Raw genomic sequence first — 18,878 nt, 5'->3', positions numbered from 1 at the left:
TTGACATGTATGGGAAGTCTATTCCATAGCATGGACAGTCTCTGGGTTATGAACCTGTCCCTCCAGCATGTTCTGTTGATTGTGGTAATGAGGTTGAGGTCTCTGGAGCAGGTGGTGCAGAGGGATTGGAATTTCTTTAGATGTAGCATTTCTAACAGAGCTGGGTAAGACATGGCTTTGTAAGTCAAGCAGAGATCACCTCTAAGTAGGCGATATGAGACAGCGAATAGTTGGAGTTTTTTTAGTCTGTCCATATGGGACAAATGTTTAAGGCCTAGGATCCTTTTTGTGAGGTACTTTTGTGACCTATCCAGTTGTTGCAGGTGTTTAGTTAGGTACATGCCAAATGGGGCATTGTACTCAATGATTGGCCTATTGAGGGAAGAGTAGAGGGAGACAATGACCTCTTTCTTCCTGGATGCAAAACCCTTAGTAATGAGATGTGCCACATAGAAGGACTTTCTGACCACAGTGGCAATGTGGTGGTTAAAAGAGAGGTTGCTGCCAACCTGTGTTCCTAGATCTCTTCTAATGCCTTATGTGTTCAATGGACTACCATGAATATGGTAATTCATGGGAACTGGGTTTTTCTCAAAGGGGATGATGACACATTTTTTGGCATTGAGCTTAAGGCCATGGTTCTGACACCAGTCATTGGTCTCAGTGAAGCCTTTCTGTAGTATGTCAACATGACTTGGGGAGTTAATAATAGCTCCCAACCTGCAATCGTCTGAGGACTTTGTCAGCCAGAGTCCCTTTGTGTTGGCCTGGACTTCAGATAAGTAGATACCAAATAGGAGAGGACCCAGGACTGAACCCTGTGGGACTCCACTCGTAACTGGTCAGCAGTTTGACTTGGAGTCCGCTACTTTCACACTGTGGGTTCTATCTGTCAGCCAGTTTGCAAACCACCTAGTGATATAGGGGTTGATGCCTAGCTTAGTGAGTTTTTCTATGATTCCTGAGTGGGGAATGGTATCAAAGGCCTTAGCCAGATCAAGGTAGGCTGTATGAACCACCTTGCCTTCATCCACAGCTCTGGTGACTGACTCAAAGAAGTTGACCAAGTTGGGCAGGCATGATCTACCCTTCACAAAACCAAACTGTGTGGGATTCAGAGTTTGGAGATTGCCTATATATTTGTTTATTAGGTCCATGATGATGCATTCCATAGCTTTGCATATCAGACTCATCAGGCTAATGGGGCAATAGTTCCCAGGGTCTGTAGTCACTCCTCCTTTGTGGAGAGGGATGACTGTAGCAGTGCACCATTCAGTAGGGACAAAGCCTGAGGTGAGGCTGTGATTAATCAGGGCACACAGGTGAGGTGCCTGTTCACTCCATAGTTCATGTAGAACACAGCCAGGGATTTTGTCAGGTCTCATAGAAGCTATATTCTTGGCCTTGGACAGTGCTGTTTTAACCTGTGAAGCAGTAATACTGGGTGTCTGGCAATCTACTGGTATTGTGACTGGTTCCTTGGTTGGGAGAGAGGGTTAAAGTTGGCACTGAATTTGTCGGCCAGTATATTGGCAATATCTGTTGGCTTGGTATAGGAGGTACTGTGCATACGAGTTACACCTGTTTATGCATAGGTAAGCAGTGAGCAAACATGAGCGACTTTGCTAACATCTGCCAAGCAGAATGCAACAGCGGCAATCAATTGCATGTATTGGCAGTTGTGTATGTGTTTTTCACAAAAATTAAAGCCAAGCTGGCCAAGATAACAAGAATACATTTACAGGGCTATTGAACACACTATACCCTCTGCCATACATTTGAACATAAATGTAATAATACATAGATTGCACTATCAATAAAAGTAATACTATATGGAATATGCTGTATTCAAACCCAGGACCTTGTGTATGGCAGTCCTATCCTTACCCAATGGTGAACTAAGGTAAACACAGGTGACCGTGTTACTACTTTTCCTCCATGCCTGAGATATCATGCAAACATGCAGCTCAAAAAGAGAAGGAAAGTTTGCAGGCCATATACTAGAACCCAGAATATTCTATACTCTAGCCCTACACATACACATGCTGCCACAGGAATAATTTTGTAACAAACACCAAGAAACCTGCCATTCATTCCACAGTTTCCCATGGTTGTGCTATGAGCCACATTGCGCAAACAAGGGCAAAGATTAAAAAATAAATTCTAACTTGAAGGAAACAGAGACAATACATTTTAGCAAACAATAAAGAGGGTGAAACAGAACTTGTGAATTGTTCACTGATTACATGCACTTTTAAACTTCACAGACTTACTGGTACACCTCTGTAAATGTAACCGGACACCCCCCATGTCATCATTCACTGTTGCCAGGCATTCAACACAAACACTGTCAAAGTGTCTACACAAAGTGAACATCCCTGCATGATTAAAAGTTTTGGGGATTCAGCAAATCTAATGAGTTTTGACCTTGTTTGCATCTTCACCATGCTGACAGCCCTGAATCTACACTGTTGGTAATGGTGTAGGCAGGGAAACTGAAGGGGAGCCCAATGTTGCACTCAAGTGAAGGCGTTATTTTGGTGTATATCTGCACAGAGGAATGCAGGTTTGGATACAATCTGACTGTATTCCATCCTATACATACTGCATATGCTTACATAACAGTATGAATAGTAAGTTTCCTGGAGTTTACAGTTTTAGCTGTCTACATTAGTTACAAGTACATTCTTCATTTGGTGGTGAGGGAGCAATGCTGCATTTATGTCATGACACTTTAAAAGGAATTGTTGCTATTATTAATCTAATTTTCTAGCACCCACTATGTCTGATAATGTCATAATGTGTGTGGGGTTACACGTTACGGTCAGTGCTGTACAAATCTATGGACTTTTACTTGGTCTTGTTTCTGTGCAGGCTCCTTTTTGTGGCTGCATTTGGAGAACTTTTGAATATATGGGCAACACAAGCACAGAGTCTACACAGTTGTTTTACAGCTTGTTGAATCACTCCACTGTGTTGATTTGCTTCATTACTATACAATTCAGCTACTTATGCTGTAATTTGCATGCCACAGAAGTTTTTGTGTTTGTGTGTGAGTGTGCACTGCTACACAGAGTTTACTTAATCTAAAACTATTCGCAGCCATGTGTGCATCATGCCACAACAGGCACACATGGTCAAAAATGATAGTTTAGGCATTATTGAATCTCCCCCATGGACCATGGAGTTTAAAAGGCAGAATCAGTCAATCCATGGACCATAATCACATTATCGTTGCCCACTTCCAATAGCACTTCAGTTTGTTTCATGGGGACCTAATGATACGAAGACAAAGTCATGCAGTCCATAGACCACAACCACCTTGACAATATCAACTTTCCTATGACACCTCCTTCCTCTAGGACAAAGCAAGTCAAAACTGGGATGAACTTACAGGTTCCTTTCCATTCAATGTTCTTCATCTTCTTCTTCTTTCGGCTTTTCCCGTTAGGGGTCACCGCAGCAGATCATCTGTTTCCATTTCTTCCTGTTCTCTGCATCTTGCTCTGTCACACCAACCACCTGCATGTCCTCTCTCACCACATCCATAAACCTTATCTTAGGCCTTCCTCTTTTCCTGTTACCTGGTAGCTTCATCCTTAGCATCTTTTTCCCAATATACTCAGCATCCCTCCTCAGCACATGTCCAAACCAACATAATCTTGCCTCTCTGGCTTTGTCTCCAAACCTTCTAACCTGGGCTGACCCTCTAATATACTTATTCCTGATCCTGTCTACCCTCATCACACCCAGTGCAAATCTTAACATATTTAACTCTGCCACATCCAGCTCTAACTCCTGCCTTTTTGTCAATGCCACTGTCTCCAACCCATATAACATAGCTGGTCTCACTACCTTCTTGTAGACCTTCCCTTTCACTCTTACTGGTACTCGTCTGTCATAAATCACTCCTGATACTCTTCTCCACCCACTCCATCCTGCCTGTACTCTCTTCTTCACCTCTTTTCCACACTCACCATTACTCTGAACAATAGATCCCAAGTATTTAAACTCATCCACCTTTGCCACCTCTACTCCTTGCATCCTCACCATTCCTCTATCCTCCTTCTCATTCACACACATGTATTCTGTCTTAGTCCTGCTGACCTTCATTCCTCTTCTCTCTAGAGCATATTTCCATCTCTCCAGGGTCTCCTCCACCTATTCCCTACTCTCCCTACAGATCACATTGTCATCTGCAAACATCATAGACAACAGGGACTCCTGTCTGATCTCGTCTGTCAACCTGTCCATCACCATTACAAATAAGAAAGGGCTCAGAGCCGACCCTTGATGTAATCCTACCTCCACCTTAAAAACATCCGTCACTCCCACCGCAGATCTCACCACTGTCATACTACCCTCGTACATATCCTGTACCACTCTACATACTTCTCTGACACTCCAAACTTCCTCATACAATACCGCAACTTCTTTCTAGGCATCCAGTCATATGCTTTCTCTAAGTCTACAAAAACACAATGCAACTCCTTTTGACCTTCTCTGTACTTCTCCATCAACACTCTCAGAGCAAACATCGCATCTGTAGTGTTCTTTCCCGGCATGAGAATACTGCTGATCACTAACCATCATGTCCCTTCTTATTCTAGCTTCCACTACTCTTTCCCATAACTTCATGCTTTGGCTGATCAATTTAATCCCTCTGTAGTTACTACAGCTCTGCACATCACCCTTATTCTTAAAAATCGGTACCAAAATACTTTTTCTCCATTCAATGTTCTTCGTAATGTCTGAATTGCAATCTTTCTTGGTGACAGAATCAGCAGCTGTATTCTACTCTGCAGAGTCCCTTCTGTAGCATATTCTGTTTCCAGTTTGTCAAATGCTAATAAAATGCCATTAGCAGGAACACTTTAAGGCAGTTGTCCAGCAGTTTAAAGCAGTAGATTAATGCTATGAGCTGCCAGCCAGCTTTGTCATGCAGCCCAGGTTTGATTCTTTCAGTCTCCATTTGCTTACTATGTGACTAACCAAAAAGGATTTCTGCATCACACTTGAAATGATTCTTGTGCATAGCGGGTTTATACAGCTAACTAATTAATTATGTTAAAATGCATACAACAAAATAATGTCAGTCTGCCAAAGGAACGTTCAGCAACTGACAAAAATATGCAAGAAACTTACTGAACACCACTTTCAGCAAACCTCAAATTAGGTGATTTTACAAAATCTGCACAATGCCTTTAATTACCTATACAGCCTTTCATGGTTTCATATTACTGAGGCAATGAGAAATCTGCATTTATGCAAAATATTATCACTGAATTTACTTCATAGCATCAGCACTCTCTGAAACACTGTACAACTGATAGACTCCACATAAATCTGAAGGTCCAAAGGTCAGTCTATTGTATTTTCGTGTAAAACTAGGAAATGTGTTATTGGTAGCCAAAAACATGTTATTCTTACTGAAAACTCCTAAAATTATATTTTCAGGTAATGATTTTCACAGTGATACATTTCACCATACGTTTAAGAACTTGCTTGTGGGTAAAATGGTATAAAAGGCTGAGTAACTTACACAGCAAACAGAGAATCAAACCAAATAGAAAATCTGCATTTCAGGCATACTGAGCTATCCACCATACATGTTTAAATGGTGTCATTTTATTTCACAGATTTCCTGTTCTCCTGAACCATGTTTGTTCATTGTATCTGATACTGTGTATAATAATTTGTGACATTCATTCAGCACTCAACAAAAATATTATATCATTTTTCAGATTAGTCATGCATCAGCAGTATCCATTTTAAGTGACAAGTATCAGTTTCCATCTTTTATGAGGACAATCTCAACAAATTCCCTCCAGCCAATTGTCATTTATCAGCTTCTCAGACATTACCAGTGGGAATGGGTGGGGCTTATGGCTACAGCCAATGACTACGGATTAGAAGGAATTCAGTTGCTTAAAGAAAAGTTAACTACATATGGATTCTGTGTTGCATTCCATGAAGTAATTCCTCTACAGATAACCAAACCTAAAGTCACTTCACTTGTGCAAGTAATTACGCAATCTTCTGCTACAGTAATAGTGATGTATGTTTCACCCGAACACATAATTCCTCTGATGGAGGAAATTATACAGCAGAATATTATTGGTAAAATCTGGGTAGCATCTGGTAACTGGGTAATTTCTTCAGTATTTACCAAGAAAGAATTCTGGAGAACACTAGATGGCACTGTTGGAACTACTGTGGCCAGTGGAAACATGCCTGGTTTTAAAGACTTTCTGTACACAATTCATCCGAACAAATTTCCAAATGATGTATTTATGAAGTTATTTTGGGAAACAGTATTTCAGTGCAAGTGGACCGATAATAAAACTTCTGTGGCAACAGGGACAGGACACAATGACAATCTTAAGTTCTGCACTGGTCAAGAGAAACTGCAGACTCTTGAAGAAACTATGTATCCAGTTTCAGATTTCCGACTTCAGTACTGCATGTACAATGCAGCATATGCACTGGGGCATGCCCTGCGGAATTTGCAGACATGCATACATAAAGATAGATCATTGCTTAATGCAACATGTGCAGACATCAATGCATTACAGCCACCACAAGTACAAATTAATTTATTACTGACATACTTTGCCTACTGATAATGTATACATACCAGATAGTCAGTTGCTTTCTTGAAATTATTTATGTCATTTTTTTGTTCAGAAACCTGTCATTGCCCTGCATTTTCTCATATACAACGCCGGTCTTTGTAGCCTGTCTCAGTATATTATATTTTAGACTTTTTTTTACAAAATAATAACAATAATAAGGTTGTAAGTATGAAACTGAAAATACACTTGAAATTGTTTTTTATTTTGATTTAAAAAGTTATTGACATACATATATTTCATGAGCCTGTGTCATGTTCAGATCTGAGATGTAAACAAATCACGATTTCATATCTGACGACTGGAATCAGAAAAAAATTTAAATGCATCACCACAGGCATTACCTTAGCAGATAGTGTCACAAATTACATCAAATGACATCAGCATAACCCTAAGAAATTTTGGGCTGGATTTAATAACCTCCTTCATCCAGGCAAATCTACCACCCCACCCCTGAGAAACTCATCGGGAAAGATCCAGAAGAAATAGCCAACACCTTTAACTCTTTTTTTACCGAGACCATTCAGTCCCTAGTCAGTCAGCTCACCTCTACTCCCTCATCCGTAACTTTAACTAAAGACCCTGCTCACCCCTCCTTTAACTTACAACCAACATCTACCTCCTATATTCGTACTCTTTTGAAAAAACTCAAACCAACCACCCTAGCGGCTGACCAACTCCCAGCCGAATACTTACAAATAGCATCTGATGCCATAGCCTATCCCATATCAATCTTGATTAACAGAACCATAACTGAAGCTACCATTCCCTCAATTTGGAAAATCTCTTATATCATCCCTCTCCACAAAGGAGGGACCTCCACGGATACATCCAACTACAGACCCATAGCAATACTGTCTCCACTAGCCAAAATTATGGAACGGTGTGTTCACAAACAACTCATAAACCCCCTTACCCTTAATAGTCTCTTGTCTAACACCCAGCATGGTTTTCACCCCCATCATAGCACAACCACTGCTCTTCTCTCCTGTGTTGACTCAGTAAATAACAACCGCAATAATAAATTAATATCCTCCGCTCTCTTTCTTGACCTATCGAAAGCCTTCGACATGGTCAATCACCAGCAGCTGCTCCATACCCTGGAAACCCTACATCTTAGCAACTTAACCATAAGTTGGTTTAATGCTTACCTCTCTGGTAGAAAACAAGCTGTTCAGTGGCAAAACAGGCTATCTGACCTACTCCCCAATAATATTGGTGCTCCCCAGGGCTCTATACTCGGTCCCCTTCTCTTCTCTGTCTTTATAAATTATCTTCACTCAGTCATACCCAAAGCCACCTGCATTCAATATGCAGATGACTCCACCCTGATCTGCTCTGACGTCTCTCTCGCCAATCTCCAAGCTACAACCCAGAACTGTTTTACTATAGTCGAAAAATGGTTCTCAGAATTAAAACTCATACTTAATCCTACTAAAACCAAGTTACTACTATTTTTCCCCACTGTAACTACCTCCCAAGGAAAAGAACCTCCAAATGCCAACAACCCAACCTTCCATGTGACTTCCACCAATGGCACCATTATAGAGCCTGTCTCCCACATGAAACTACTAGGTGTGACCATTGACCACAAGCTTAAATTTGATACGCACGTCAGCCTGACCATTAAGTCTGTAAACTAGAAACTCGGGTCCATGTATAGAATAAAGAACTTCTTAACCCCACACACCAAACTAACTATTGCTGGCACCCATCTCCTCTCCACCCTCCTATATGCCTCCCCGATACTTTCATTCCTCAACAAGAGAGAGCTCAATAAACTCTCTACAGCCTATAACCATATAGCCAGATTTATAACGGGAATGCCTTATCGAACCCACCACTGCCTAAACCTAAAGACACTTGAATGGTTAGAATTGCCCAATATTCTCAAACTCAACCAACTTGCTGAGGCATTTAAAATAATTAACCAACCAGACAAAACCCCCTCACTGAGCAAAATACTTACCCCCTACTCCAACCTAACCTGCCTCAGATCATCTAAAAGTCTCCAGGTACAGACCATTAAATCCAACAACTCGGGAGGTGATGCTCTCTATGCCAATTCCATTGGAAAACTCTGGAATTCCCTCCCAAACAACCTAAGACTCATGACCTCTCTTAATCAATTCAAAAATCACCTCAAAGAATTCCTTAAGTCCCACTGGCTATGCCCCTGTACTAAACCAGACTAACACCAAATGTCCAGGACCACCTAAACCTCTTCCCATCCCAGAGTTATCTTTTTTCCCTTAAGGCTGCACAATGTAACCATGTTAGACTATCTACATAAGCTTTGTACCTGTTACTCAACATTATGTAATGCCAACTGTTTTTATGTCTCTATGTTAATAATATTTACTTCTGCTTGTATATGATATGTACCTTCTTTTCTTCTGGAGCTTTTCTCCCCAGGCCTCTACTGAAAAAGGACATGTATCCAGCTAGACTAGCCCGGTCAACAAATGTAAAATAAAATAAAATAAATAAAAATAAATAAAATTAGTTCAATACTCACTTAGATAAATGTATAGAATTGTCAGCCCCATTCAGATCAAAATATAATGGGAAATTTAAAAGCAAACTACTGTGGTGGTCCATCAACATAAATAAAATCAATAACAAAAGGAAAAATTCTCATTAAAGTACATAGCAGATCAAAAGACTCTCAGGTCAAGGAAAATATCAGAAATTTGACTAGAAATATGAAATATATTATTAAGTCTATTAAAGAGCTCATGATCTTATGTTAGCAACTAAAGCCCAGGATAACTACAAAGTTTTCTTTATATACATTAGAAAATCAAGAAACAACACCAAGTCCTGCACCAAACTCATTCAAAATGGCACCATCCTACTCTGATCCAGTGTACATTGCCATATGCCAGTAAACAAATTCAATGTGAATTTTACCATGGAGACAGTTATCTAACCCCCTCCTAACCATGAATCTCTTAAACCCCACATCATCACTAAAGAACATGTACTGAAGATGTTCTCCAAGACCATTATCTGGTAATATGCTGAGCTGTTTAATAAACAGTAAGAAACACACACACACACACACACACACACACACACACGCACGCACGCACGCACGCACGCACGCACACACACACACACACACACACACACACACACACTGGCACAGCCACTCTTTAAACTATTTAACCTGAGTCTAGCAGCAGACTATGTCCCAGATTGTAGTGTGCAGTAGTTTTAATGTCACTCCATAAGGTTCCATAGAGGACTTATAGACTCATACACCTGAAGATTCTCCTTTGAAACACTATGAAATATATTAAAACCGACCTGTATTATAACTGACCTGATAAACTATGTCACTAAAAATCTTACCGCACTAGACCTGCAGCAGTTTGTCTTTGTAAAGGGTAGATCCCATCTAATTAATCTGATGAACTTATTTGAAGGAGTAAAACAAGTTATTGACATTGGTTGTGCTGTCTAAATAGCATACTTTGATATATCTAAAGCATTTGACACCATCTCCCTGCTAACATAGTTAACAAACTTAATACTTTACAAATAGATCTATACATGGCATGATGGATAGCCAAGTGGTTAAAATACAGAAGGCCTGATTCCGAAAAACTTGCTCTCAGTATAAGTAATCATGTACATTGAGAGCAGATGTTTTAGAATCTGCTTCCCATAGTAAACCTCTTTATAGAGGACTTACCCTGAAGTAAGTCACTTAAACTGTGAGCATGCTATGGGCAGGTTTTTTGGAATCAGGCCCTGGTGTAAGCCAGTGCATTTATTTATTTATTTGCATTTATTTATTTATTTATTTATTTGCATTTGTTGACCAGGATGATCCAGCTTAGCCAGAAGTGACCATTTTCAGTGGATTCCGGGGAAAAAAGCTCCAAATATAACACATTTCACATACAATACAGAATTTACATTAATAAAGACATTTAGTACATATTACTGGCAGCTTATACAATTGGTGAAAAAAACAGTACACAAGTAATCATTTTCAAATCAAACATATTATACAAGCAATACAGAGTAAATGGATGAGAACATTCCATATGCGTAGTTTTCAGCTAACAAAATGTATATAGGACACTTCATGCAGTAGGTGCAAAGCAGATATAGGAAGTAATCAGAGACTAGGTACTTCCGGCTACAATATCATTAGCCGAGACAGACCACTTCGTAAAGGGGGTGGAACTGCCTTACTGTACAAGTCCAACTTAACTGTCCGTCAATTACCAAACTTCTACCCCTCTCCCAATAACTGGGACATACTTATCTCACAACTTCAACTTCACCCCAAAAAGGTCATCACCACAATTATGATCTATATTCCACCTGGTAATACACCTGCTAGCCTTGAAGACTTCTTATCCTGGTGTTCTTCCACATATTCACAAGAAACCCTTATTCTGGGGGACTTCAACCTAGATTGGTTCACCTGTATATCAGAACCACCAAGTAATCTAATAAATTTCCATGGCTACCAGCAGCTAGTCCAAATTCCAACTAGATGTGATAAAAAAATCTAAAAAGGAATCCATCCTTGACTGGGTCTTAACTAACAACCCCACATTGTACCCTCACGCAGGCAGCCTCCCAGACACCTTAAGTGACCACAACATAATATACTTTATACGTAGTAGAACAAGCATATGTAAAACCACTAACTATATATCCACTAGAAACACAAAAAAATTCTCTCTGAGGTCCTCAACACTTTACTCTGTAACTGTGACTGGACTCCCCTAAAAACCCTCCCACTTGACCAGGCTGTAGCATATTTCAACAAAACATTTCTATAACACCTAGACACTGTCGCTCCATTGCCCAAAATCAAGGATAGAACCTCTACAAACCCCTGGCTCAGTAAAGAAACCAAACAAATCCTCAAGTCCAGAGACACTGGCTGGCTTTACTATCAAAAAAACAAAGAAACACAAAGCCTAACTAAGTACCAAGAACTGCGCAACCGTGCAAAAAAATGCATTAGACTGGACAAAAAATCCTACTACACAACATTACAAACTAAATACCAACACAACCCGCAAAAATTTTGGAAAAATGTAAACCAGCTACTAAAATCCACCCAAAAGGCTACCCCCAAACCAACCACCCCTGGCACTAAAGTTCCCATCGAAACACAATTCAACTCCCACTTGGTGAACTCAATTCTATCCTTAGTATCACAGGACAGTTCCTTCCTCACTATCCCCCCCAACACAAATAACACTAACACAAGCTTTACCCTCAAAACAGTTTCCACCACTTCAATCAAAAGCATGCTCTCCAAACTAAAAACCTCATCAATGGCAGCCGACCTACTCCCCAACTATTTCTTGAAACTCACAACAGATGCTATTACTATCCCTGTCTCCATTCTCATAAACAGATCAGTTGTTGAAAACTATGTGCCCTAACTCTGGAAAATATCCTATGTTATACCCATACATAAAGGCGGGACCTCTACTGAACTTAATAACTACAGACCCATTGCTTTACTATTCCCCCCTGGCTAAAATCCTAGGAAAATGCATCCATACCCAGATGCTAAACTATCTCCTAGACAGCAACATCCTGTCACCTACTCAGCATGGTTTCAGACCTGCCCATAGTACCACTACAGCCCTTCTCTGCTTCACAGACACAGTAAACCTTCTCAAAAATGAAGGCCTACAGGTATCAACTCTTTTTTTGGATATGTCCAAAGCATTTGACACAGTCTCACACCAAATCTTGCTAAACAAACTAAACCAATATCATCTAGCAAATTCCACTCTTACCTGGTTCCAAAGCTACTTAACTGACAGGTACCAAGCTGTGAAATGGGAAAATTCTCTCTCTCCTCAGCTGCCCATAACTATAGGAGTCCCGCAGGGTTCTATCTTAGGACCACTACTATTCACAGTCTTCACAAATGACCTCCATACCTCCACACAGCATGCATCTATAATTCAGTATGCAGCTGACACTACCTTAATCTGTGCTGCACAAAACATTCCCACCCTCCTGCAAACAACTCAGCTAGCATTCTCTGACATTGAAAACTACCTTACCAAAGCCCAACTTATCCTCAATCCAAAGAAAACTCAGCTTATGATTATAACCAGTTCTAACAAAAACACTAACAGTCAGTTCACTATCTACTCCACTAATCCTACTCCAATTGCTCCAGTGGCACAGGCTAAGCTATTGGGAATAACCATTTACTCCCACCTAAAATTTGATAGTCATCTCAACTTAACTATTAAAAAAGTACATGCCAAACTACGGTCGCTCTACTGTATCAAACCATGTCTTACCAACAACACAAGATCAGCCATTGCTCGCTCCCAACTTCTATTCACCCTACTCTATGCATCTCCTATTCTGACTAATCTCAACAAAACTGAACTAAGCAAAATGAAAGCCTGCTATAACAGAATTGCCAGCTTTGCTGCAAATTGCTCATATCGAACTCATCACTGTACTGCTCTGAGACAGCTCCACTGGCTTGCACTGCCCAACCTCCTAACCTACAATCAGCTCTGCCTCTGTCATTCTATTACCTCCCCAATAAGTGTCCTGCCTTCAAAAACCTAGTACAACATCACTCAGCCAAAAGGCCTCTTAGATCATCAAGCAAACTACTACTAGAAGTCACCAACAGCTACAATAGCTTTGGAGATGCACTATATAGTAGTTCAGTAGTTAAAAATGGAACTCTGTCCCTACAAGCATTCGAAACACATCATCCAAAGCCTCCTTTAAAGACCTCATCAGGCAACATCTCAAGGAAAGTTGGCAGTGCCATGACTGCTCCCCAGGCTAGAGAAAGCATATAACACATACATACAAAATCTGGAGCACTTGATAATAATTTTCAATCTTACTCACAAACACTGGCTAATCTACAATGTAAGTACTGTACCTGTGTACTATGTATGTATTCTACCTATGTTCCAAATTTCAGGTGTACACCGCAAATCTATTAATTACCTTTATTTTTAAAATTAATATTTTTTGTTTGTTCTCTCCACTGTAACTGTGTATGTGCCACATACCACTGTAAAAACATGTCTCCTGTAATTTGTGTGTATACTGATCATGTCTAAATAACTAAATGTGTCTGTAATTTTTCTTTGTGGAGCTTTTCTCCCCGGGCCTCTACTGAAAAAGGGCTTTTTGGCTCAGTCAGACACCCCCGGTTAACAAATGTAAAATAAAATAAATAAAAATAAATAAATATAAAAGTTGGGCGGTGTGGGGGGTGCAAGGGGGCTTGCCCCCCTGCTTATAGGTAGGGTAGGTGTCTTTGTGTGTTATGCTGTGTTTCTGTGTGTTGTTTTGTTTGTTGTAGTGTAGTTAGGTAGGTGTATGTGGGTGTGTGTGTGTGTGTGTGTGTGTGTGTGTGTGTGTGTGTGTGTGTGTGTGTGTGTGTGTGTATGGTCATGATTGTGCTTTTCCTGATTTTGGGTTTTCGGGTCAGTGGGTTTTCTACTATTCAGTCTTGAAATAAAGAAATTCGACATTTCAGTATTTTGAGATTGTCTAGTGAATATATATATATATATATATATATATATATATATGTATATATATGTGTATATATATATATATATATATATATATATATATATATATATATATATATATATATATATTTGTGTGTGTGTATGTGGTGTCTGTATGGTTTACCATCAGGATCTTAAAGCCCACAATATTGAAAATCATAATCCCGAAACCATAATATCAAAAGACCAAAACATTAAAGAGCACAATGTCTAAAAACCTCAAATACCAAATCATCCTACCAGTGTGAACCTAGAAATGATTGCAGACATGGTCTTGTGCAGGGTTGTAGACCCAGGAACTGGTGCTAAAATGGATCTTGCTGGGGAGAAATTCCAGCCAGTTCATTATTGTGGTCTTCAGCATTTTCAGCAACACACCAACAAAAAAAAAGGAATAAAACAATAAGACTCACTGCACCCACACAACCTCTGCTAATTTTATAAATAGCAACTCCCAAGATTGCACAACAGTGGGGAAAATGGCACATTCCTACTCCCTGCTGTTCCATGATTTGCCACAAAGTACTGTTGGCAGAATTGACTAAATAAACATTGATCTCTCCTGCCAGCAGGAAAAAGCACTCAATAATATGAACATTCATTAATATGTAATGTTTTTCCATAAATCTATCTATCTATCTATCTATGTATATATATATATATATATATCTATATATATATATATATATATATATATATATATATATATATATATGCTTACCTTTGTATATGGGTGTCCTGGACCTGATCAAATGGACACAGTGACAACACCTGTTTGATTGACACCATTTTATTGAATTAGACAGACAGTCAACAGGTGTGTGGAGATCAGAAATCCCCAGGTAGAGGAATATTCCCTTTCCTTGGGGAATTGTGTAATTTTGGAATTAGCATTTATAATTAGCAGGACATGTTGGAGTGCAGGGGAGTTTGCCCCCTTGCAAAAATATTTGTTGTTCATTTAATCCTTTCTGGGTTAATCCCCAGAGTATGCTCAGAACATGATAATATTTGTTAATCTGACATTTAGACATTGCTATTCTGCGTGTTGGCATTCTGTTTGCTTGATCGGGTGAAGGACACTCCAAAAAAAAAAAAAAAATATGTATATATATATATATATATATATATATATATATATGTATGTATGTATGTATGTATTATATATATATGTGTGTGTGTGTGTGTGTGTGTGTGTGTGTGTGTGTGTGTGTGTGTGTGTGTGTATACTTTTGGTATAAAATGGATTATTATATTTTGTATAGACATTATAATATGCTCTCAGCATTACAAAAGATTATTGCACTGAGGCTATGTTGAAAACATATGATTTCAATACTTCTTGTGGATTTACTTTTTAGTTATTGTTTTGATGAAATATCAACTTTACCTAAGATGCTATTCTTTAATTATTTCAAGCTTCTGTATCACTTAATGAAAGTGCGCTTCAAAACATCTGATGGCGAAGAGTTATATTTTGATGAGAATGGTGACATAACATCCATTGCAAATATCATTAACTGGCAGCTAACTCCAGAAGGTTTCATGAAAAGTGTGACTGTGGGATGGTTTAAGCATCATGCTCAGGATGGGAAGCAGCTTTTTGTTAATAACAGTGCCATCATGTGGAATGGGGGACTCTTACAGGTTTGGTGATTCTAACTGATTTCCCTGTTAACTCATTTACATCTATCAGCTGTCTAATGTCATGCATCTAGTAGTCTACAGACATCCTTTGTTTCCTTTATTTTTTGTTTTTTTTTTTTTTTTGCTCCTTTGCCCGGATGCTCAATTACCTTTATTTGAACAACTCATTCATTCCTTCAGGGGCAACAGACAGGCATTTCCAGGCTAGGCTAGAGTCCTACAACCCATTCACTCCTGCCTGCAGTGTATAATCAGCCCACTTGATAATCCTAGGGTGAGAATCCATGGATAAGGAGTAGGCCAACTTTCAGTTCTGGTGGACCTCACTCCTCCTCCTTGTGGCTAAGTGCTATCTGCTATGGAATGTATGCTTCCACACACTCTGAATTCCCCAGTCAATGAGCCTGCACAGAGTCAGCATGTGCTCAGCAAGGCTGCATTCTGCAGGTGTAGTAGCCATTGCTCCTTAGATACCTCACTCAGGAGACAAGCCAGAGCCATCTTCCTCCCCCTTCAATGAGCGAGACAGCAGCATCTGCTTACCTTCATTGTTCTATTTCTGTCTCTTTCCAGTTCCTGATTTTCAAATCAGGATGGGAGGGTGGCCAAATGGTTAAAGTGTTTGCCTTACAAACACAAGGTACAGGGTTTGAGTCTCACAAGGGATAATTGGCTAGGCTTGAAATGGCTCGCAAGGGCAGTTAGCTTAGTACTAACCTATGAACCTATACATGGGTTACAGTCAGGGCTTCATCCCTCCATACTGCACAGCTAGTGCAAGACATTCTTACAATCCTGAGCATTTTTTGAAAAGCAAGTTAAAAAAATAACTCAGCAAAATACAAATACCTTGAGAACAGTAAATGCTGTTTAAAAACCACAAACAGCAAAGTTTTTTTTTCAAAAAAGTTCTATATAATGATAAAGTCAGAATATACAAAGTCTTTACATCATGCATTATTATATTGCAGTGCTAACCATTCAGATCCTTATTTTCTTCTAGATGTTCACAAACAACTCTTCATGTTTTTGAAACCATACAAGTTAAATGCATAGTATCAACAGTAATCTACCTATCCATATTTAAACTCTATAATTCCTTTCCAGGTTTTTTGTTTCTGAGATATTTACAGAAATGCAACAACATTTTTAGAAGGATAAGTAGCAATGTTAACAAAACTCTGCACCCTTCAAGATCTACAAACTACAGTGCAAGTGTCACTTAAACCTTCTTTCTGTATCACTTAAGGCTTCAGCTGATACCATGTAATAATTTTCAAGTTGCAAGGATTCAGCAATATTAGTTAACATACGGAAACAATGCAGATTTCATAATGGCATCTGAATGGCAGTTCATTATCCAATGCACTGTTATGGAGACTGCATTATACAATGACAGTAGCAGTGCATTTTCCCCATTTCTTTGCAAACCATTAGCTTTACAAACACTCATAACAGGGACATAAATCTACACACTTGCTAAAAAGATGGGTTCCTAACAGCTTATTCTCAACCTATTGAATAAGTTACATCTAAAGGTCAAAGTTCTACCCTGACTACCTTTAGGGCCTATATTTGAAGACTGGATGAGCAGTTACCAACTTACAACAAGATTCTGTCAAGCTCTGCTCGATTGGGAGGTCAGTATTATTAAGTGCTTGAAAAGGGAGGGGCAAACTTTTAAGTGTGTTTGCTGAAAGATGTATATGGCTGGTGATCGTATGCTTATTGTGATAACTCACCTAGGACTGTTCCTGTGGTCACATCTTGACACTTTACACTATACCCCTCAATAATCAGTAGCTCATTAAGGTTTTAAAGGATTAAAATAAGAAAATAAGTAAAATAAGGGTTATTATCCTTAGTACAGTGCACCCTAAACAAAAATTTTAGTGTAACTTTTTTCATGAGGTGCCTTTCCACATATTGCTTATTACTAATTTGTGAATCACTTCATAAAAGATTAGGATTATCATGATTTACATAACTTTTGGGGGGGAGGAACCCTACCCCAACCCAAACCTGCATTGTAAATTAAAAAAAAAAAACTTCCAGTAACACTATCACTGCACAAGACAGGTCAAAACACTCACCATGCACACTCACACACATACCTACACACACTTACACTAACTCTGACCCCTAACTCAATCCTGTACTTAACCCTAAACATTCACAATCACATATACTTTATCTGTCCCCTTACCAAACCCTTAGCCTAACTCACACATATTTGCATACACACACACACACACACACACACACACACACACACACACACACACACACACACACACACACACACCTACTACACATCCACTTACCTGTTCTGAAGAAACACACACCAGACACCACAAAATACACACCTAGCAAGATATTCATTGAATAAATTGGATGTTCAGCCAACAAATACTGCACTTCTGCCTGCCTACCAAAACAATATATATACCTTTTGGTCATACAGTCAAATGGACACAATGCAGATACCTGTTTGACTGACACATTGACACCATTTCATTGACACAGACATATTATTGACAGATGTGTGAGATTTACAATCCCCAGTGCTGTTCAGTGTTTAATGATGCAGGTTCACTGCATTTCCGTTTGATTTTTAGCCCATTTGAAACTGTACTTCAATATACCACTAGTTGACAAAGTGCACTTCAGGGTTATGATAGTAAATATATATATATATATATATATATATATATATATATATATATATATAGTTACACTTTATAATCTCAAAATACTGAAATGTCGAAGTTCAGTATTTCGATACTATAAAGTCGAAAGTGCAGTTATGCAAAACTGCATAATAGTGAATGAAGAAATGTCGCATTTGCTATTATGTGTTCACGTACGTGACGTGCGGTGCGGTTTTTGGGTTTAGCTGGGGTTTGAGGTAAGTTGTGTTTTTGTAAGGGTATTGGGTAGGGATTTTAGTGTGTGTGAGTGTGTGTAGTGGTGAGTTTTATGTGTTTGTGTGTTTAGTGCTACCTTTGAGTTAGTATATATAAGTAGGGTGTGTGTGGGGGGT

The 18,878-nt window shown here is 39.2% G+C and overlaps 1 protein-coding gene across 1 annotated transcript in view; it reads left to right on the top strand.

The window, feature by feature from the left end:
- Positions 1–18,878, top strand: part of LOC122815794 (vomeronasal type-2 receptor 1-like) — a 66,795-nt gene that overhangs the window by 27,872 nt on the left and 20,045 nt on the right. Inside the window, exons 2-3 of the mRNA XM_044088584.1 lie at positions 5,745–6,584; positions 15,608–15,835. Coding sequence (XP_043944519.1) covers positions 5,745–6,584; positions 15,608–15,835 — 1,068 coding nt within the window. The remainder of the gene's footprint in view (positions 1–5,744; positions 6,585–15,607; positions 15,836–18,878) is intronic.

The sequence above is a fragment of the Protopterus annectens genome, chromosome 1.part1 (genome assembly GCF_019279795.1).
Source record: "Protopterus annectens isolate FY-2018-M chromosome 1.part1, PAN1.0, whole genome shotgun sequence".
Taxonomy (NCBI): Eukaryota; Metazoa; Chordata; order Ceratodontiformes; family Protopteridae; genus Protopterus; species Protopterus annectens.
This window is presented reverse-complemented; position numbering and strand designations above follow the sequence as displayed.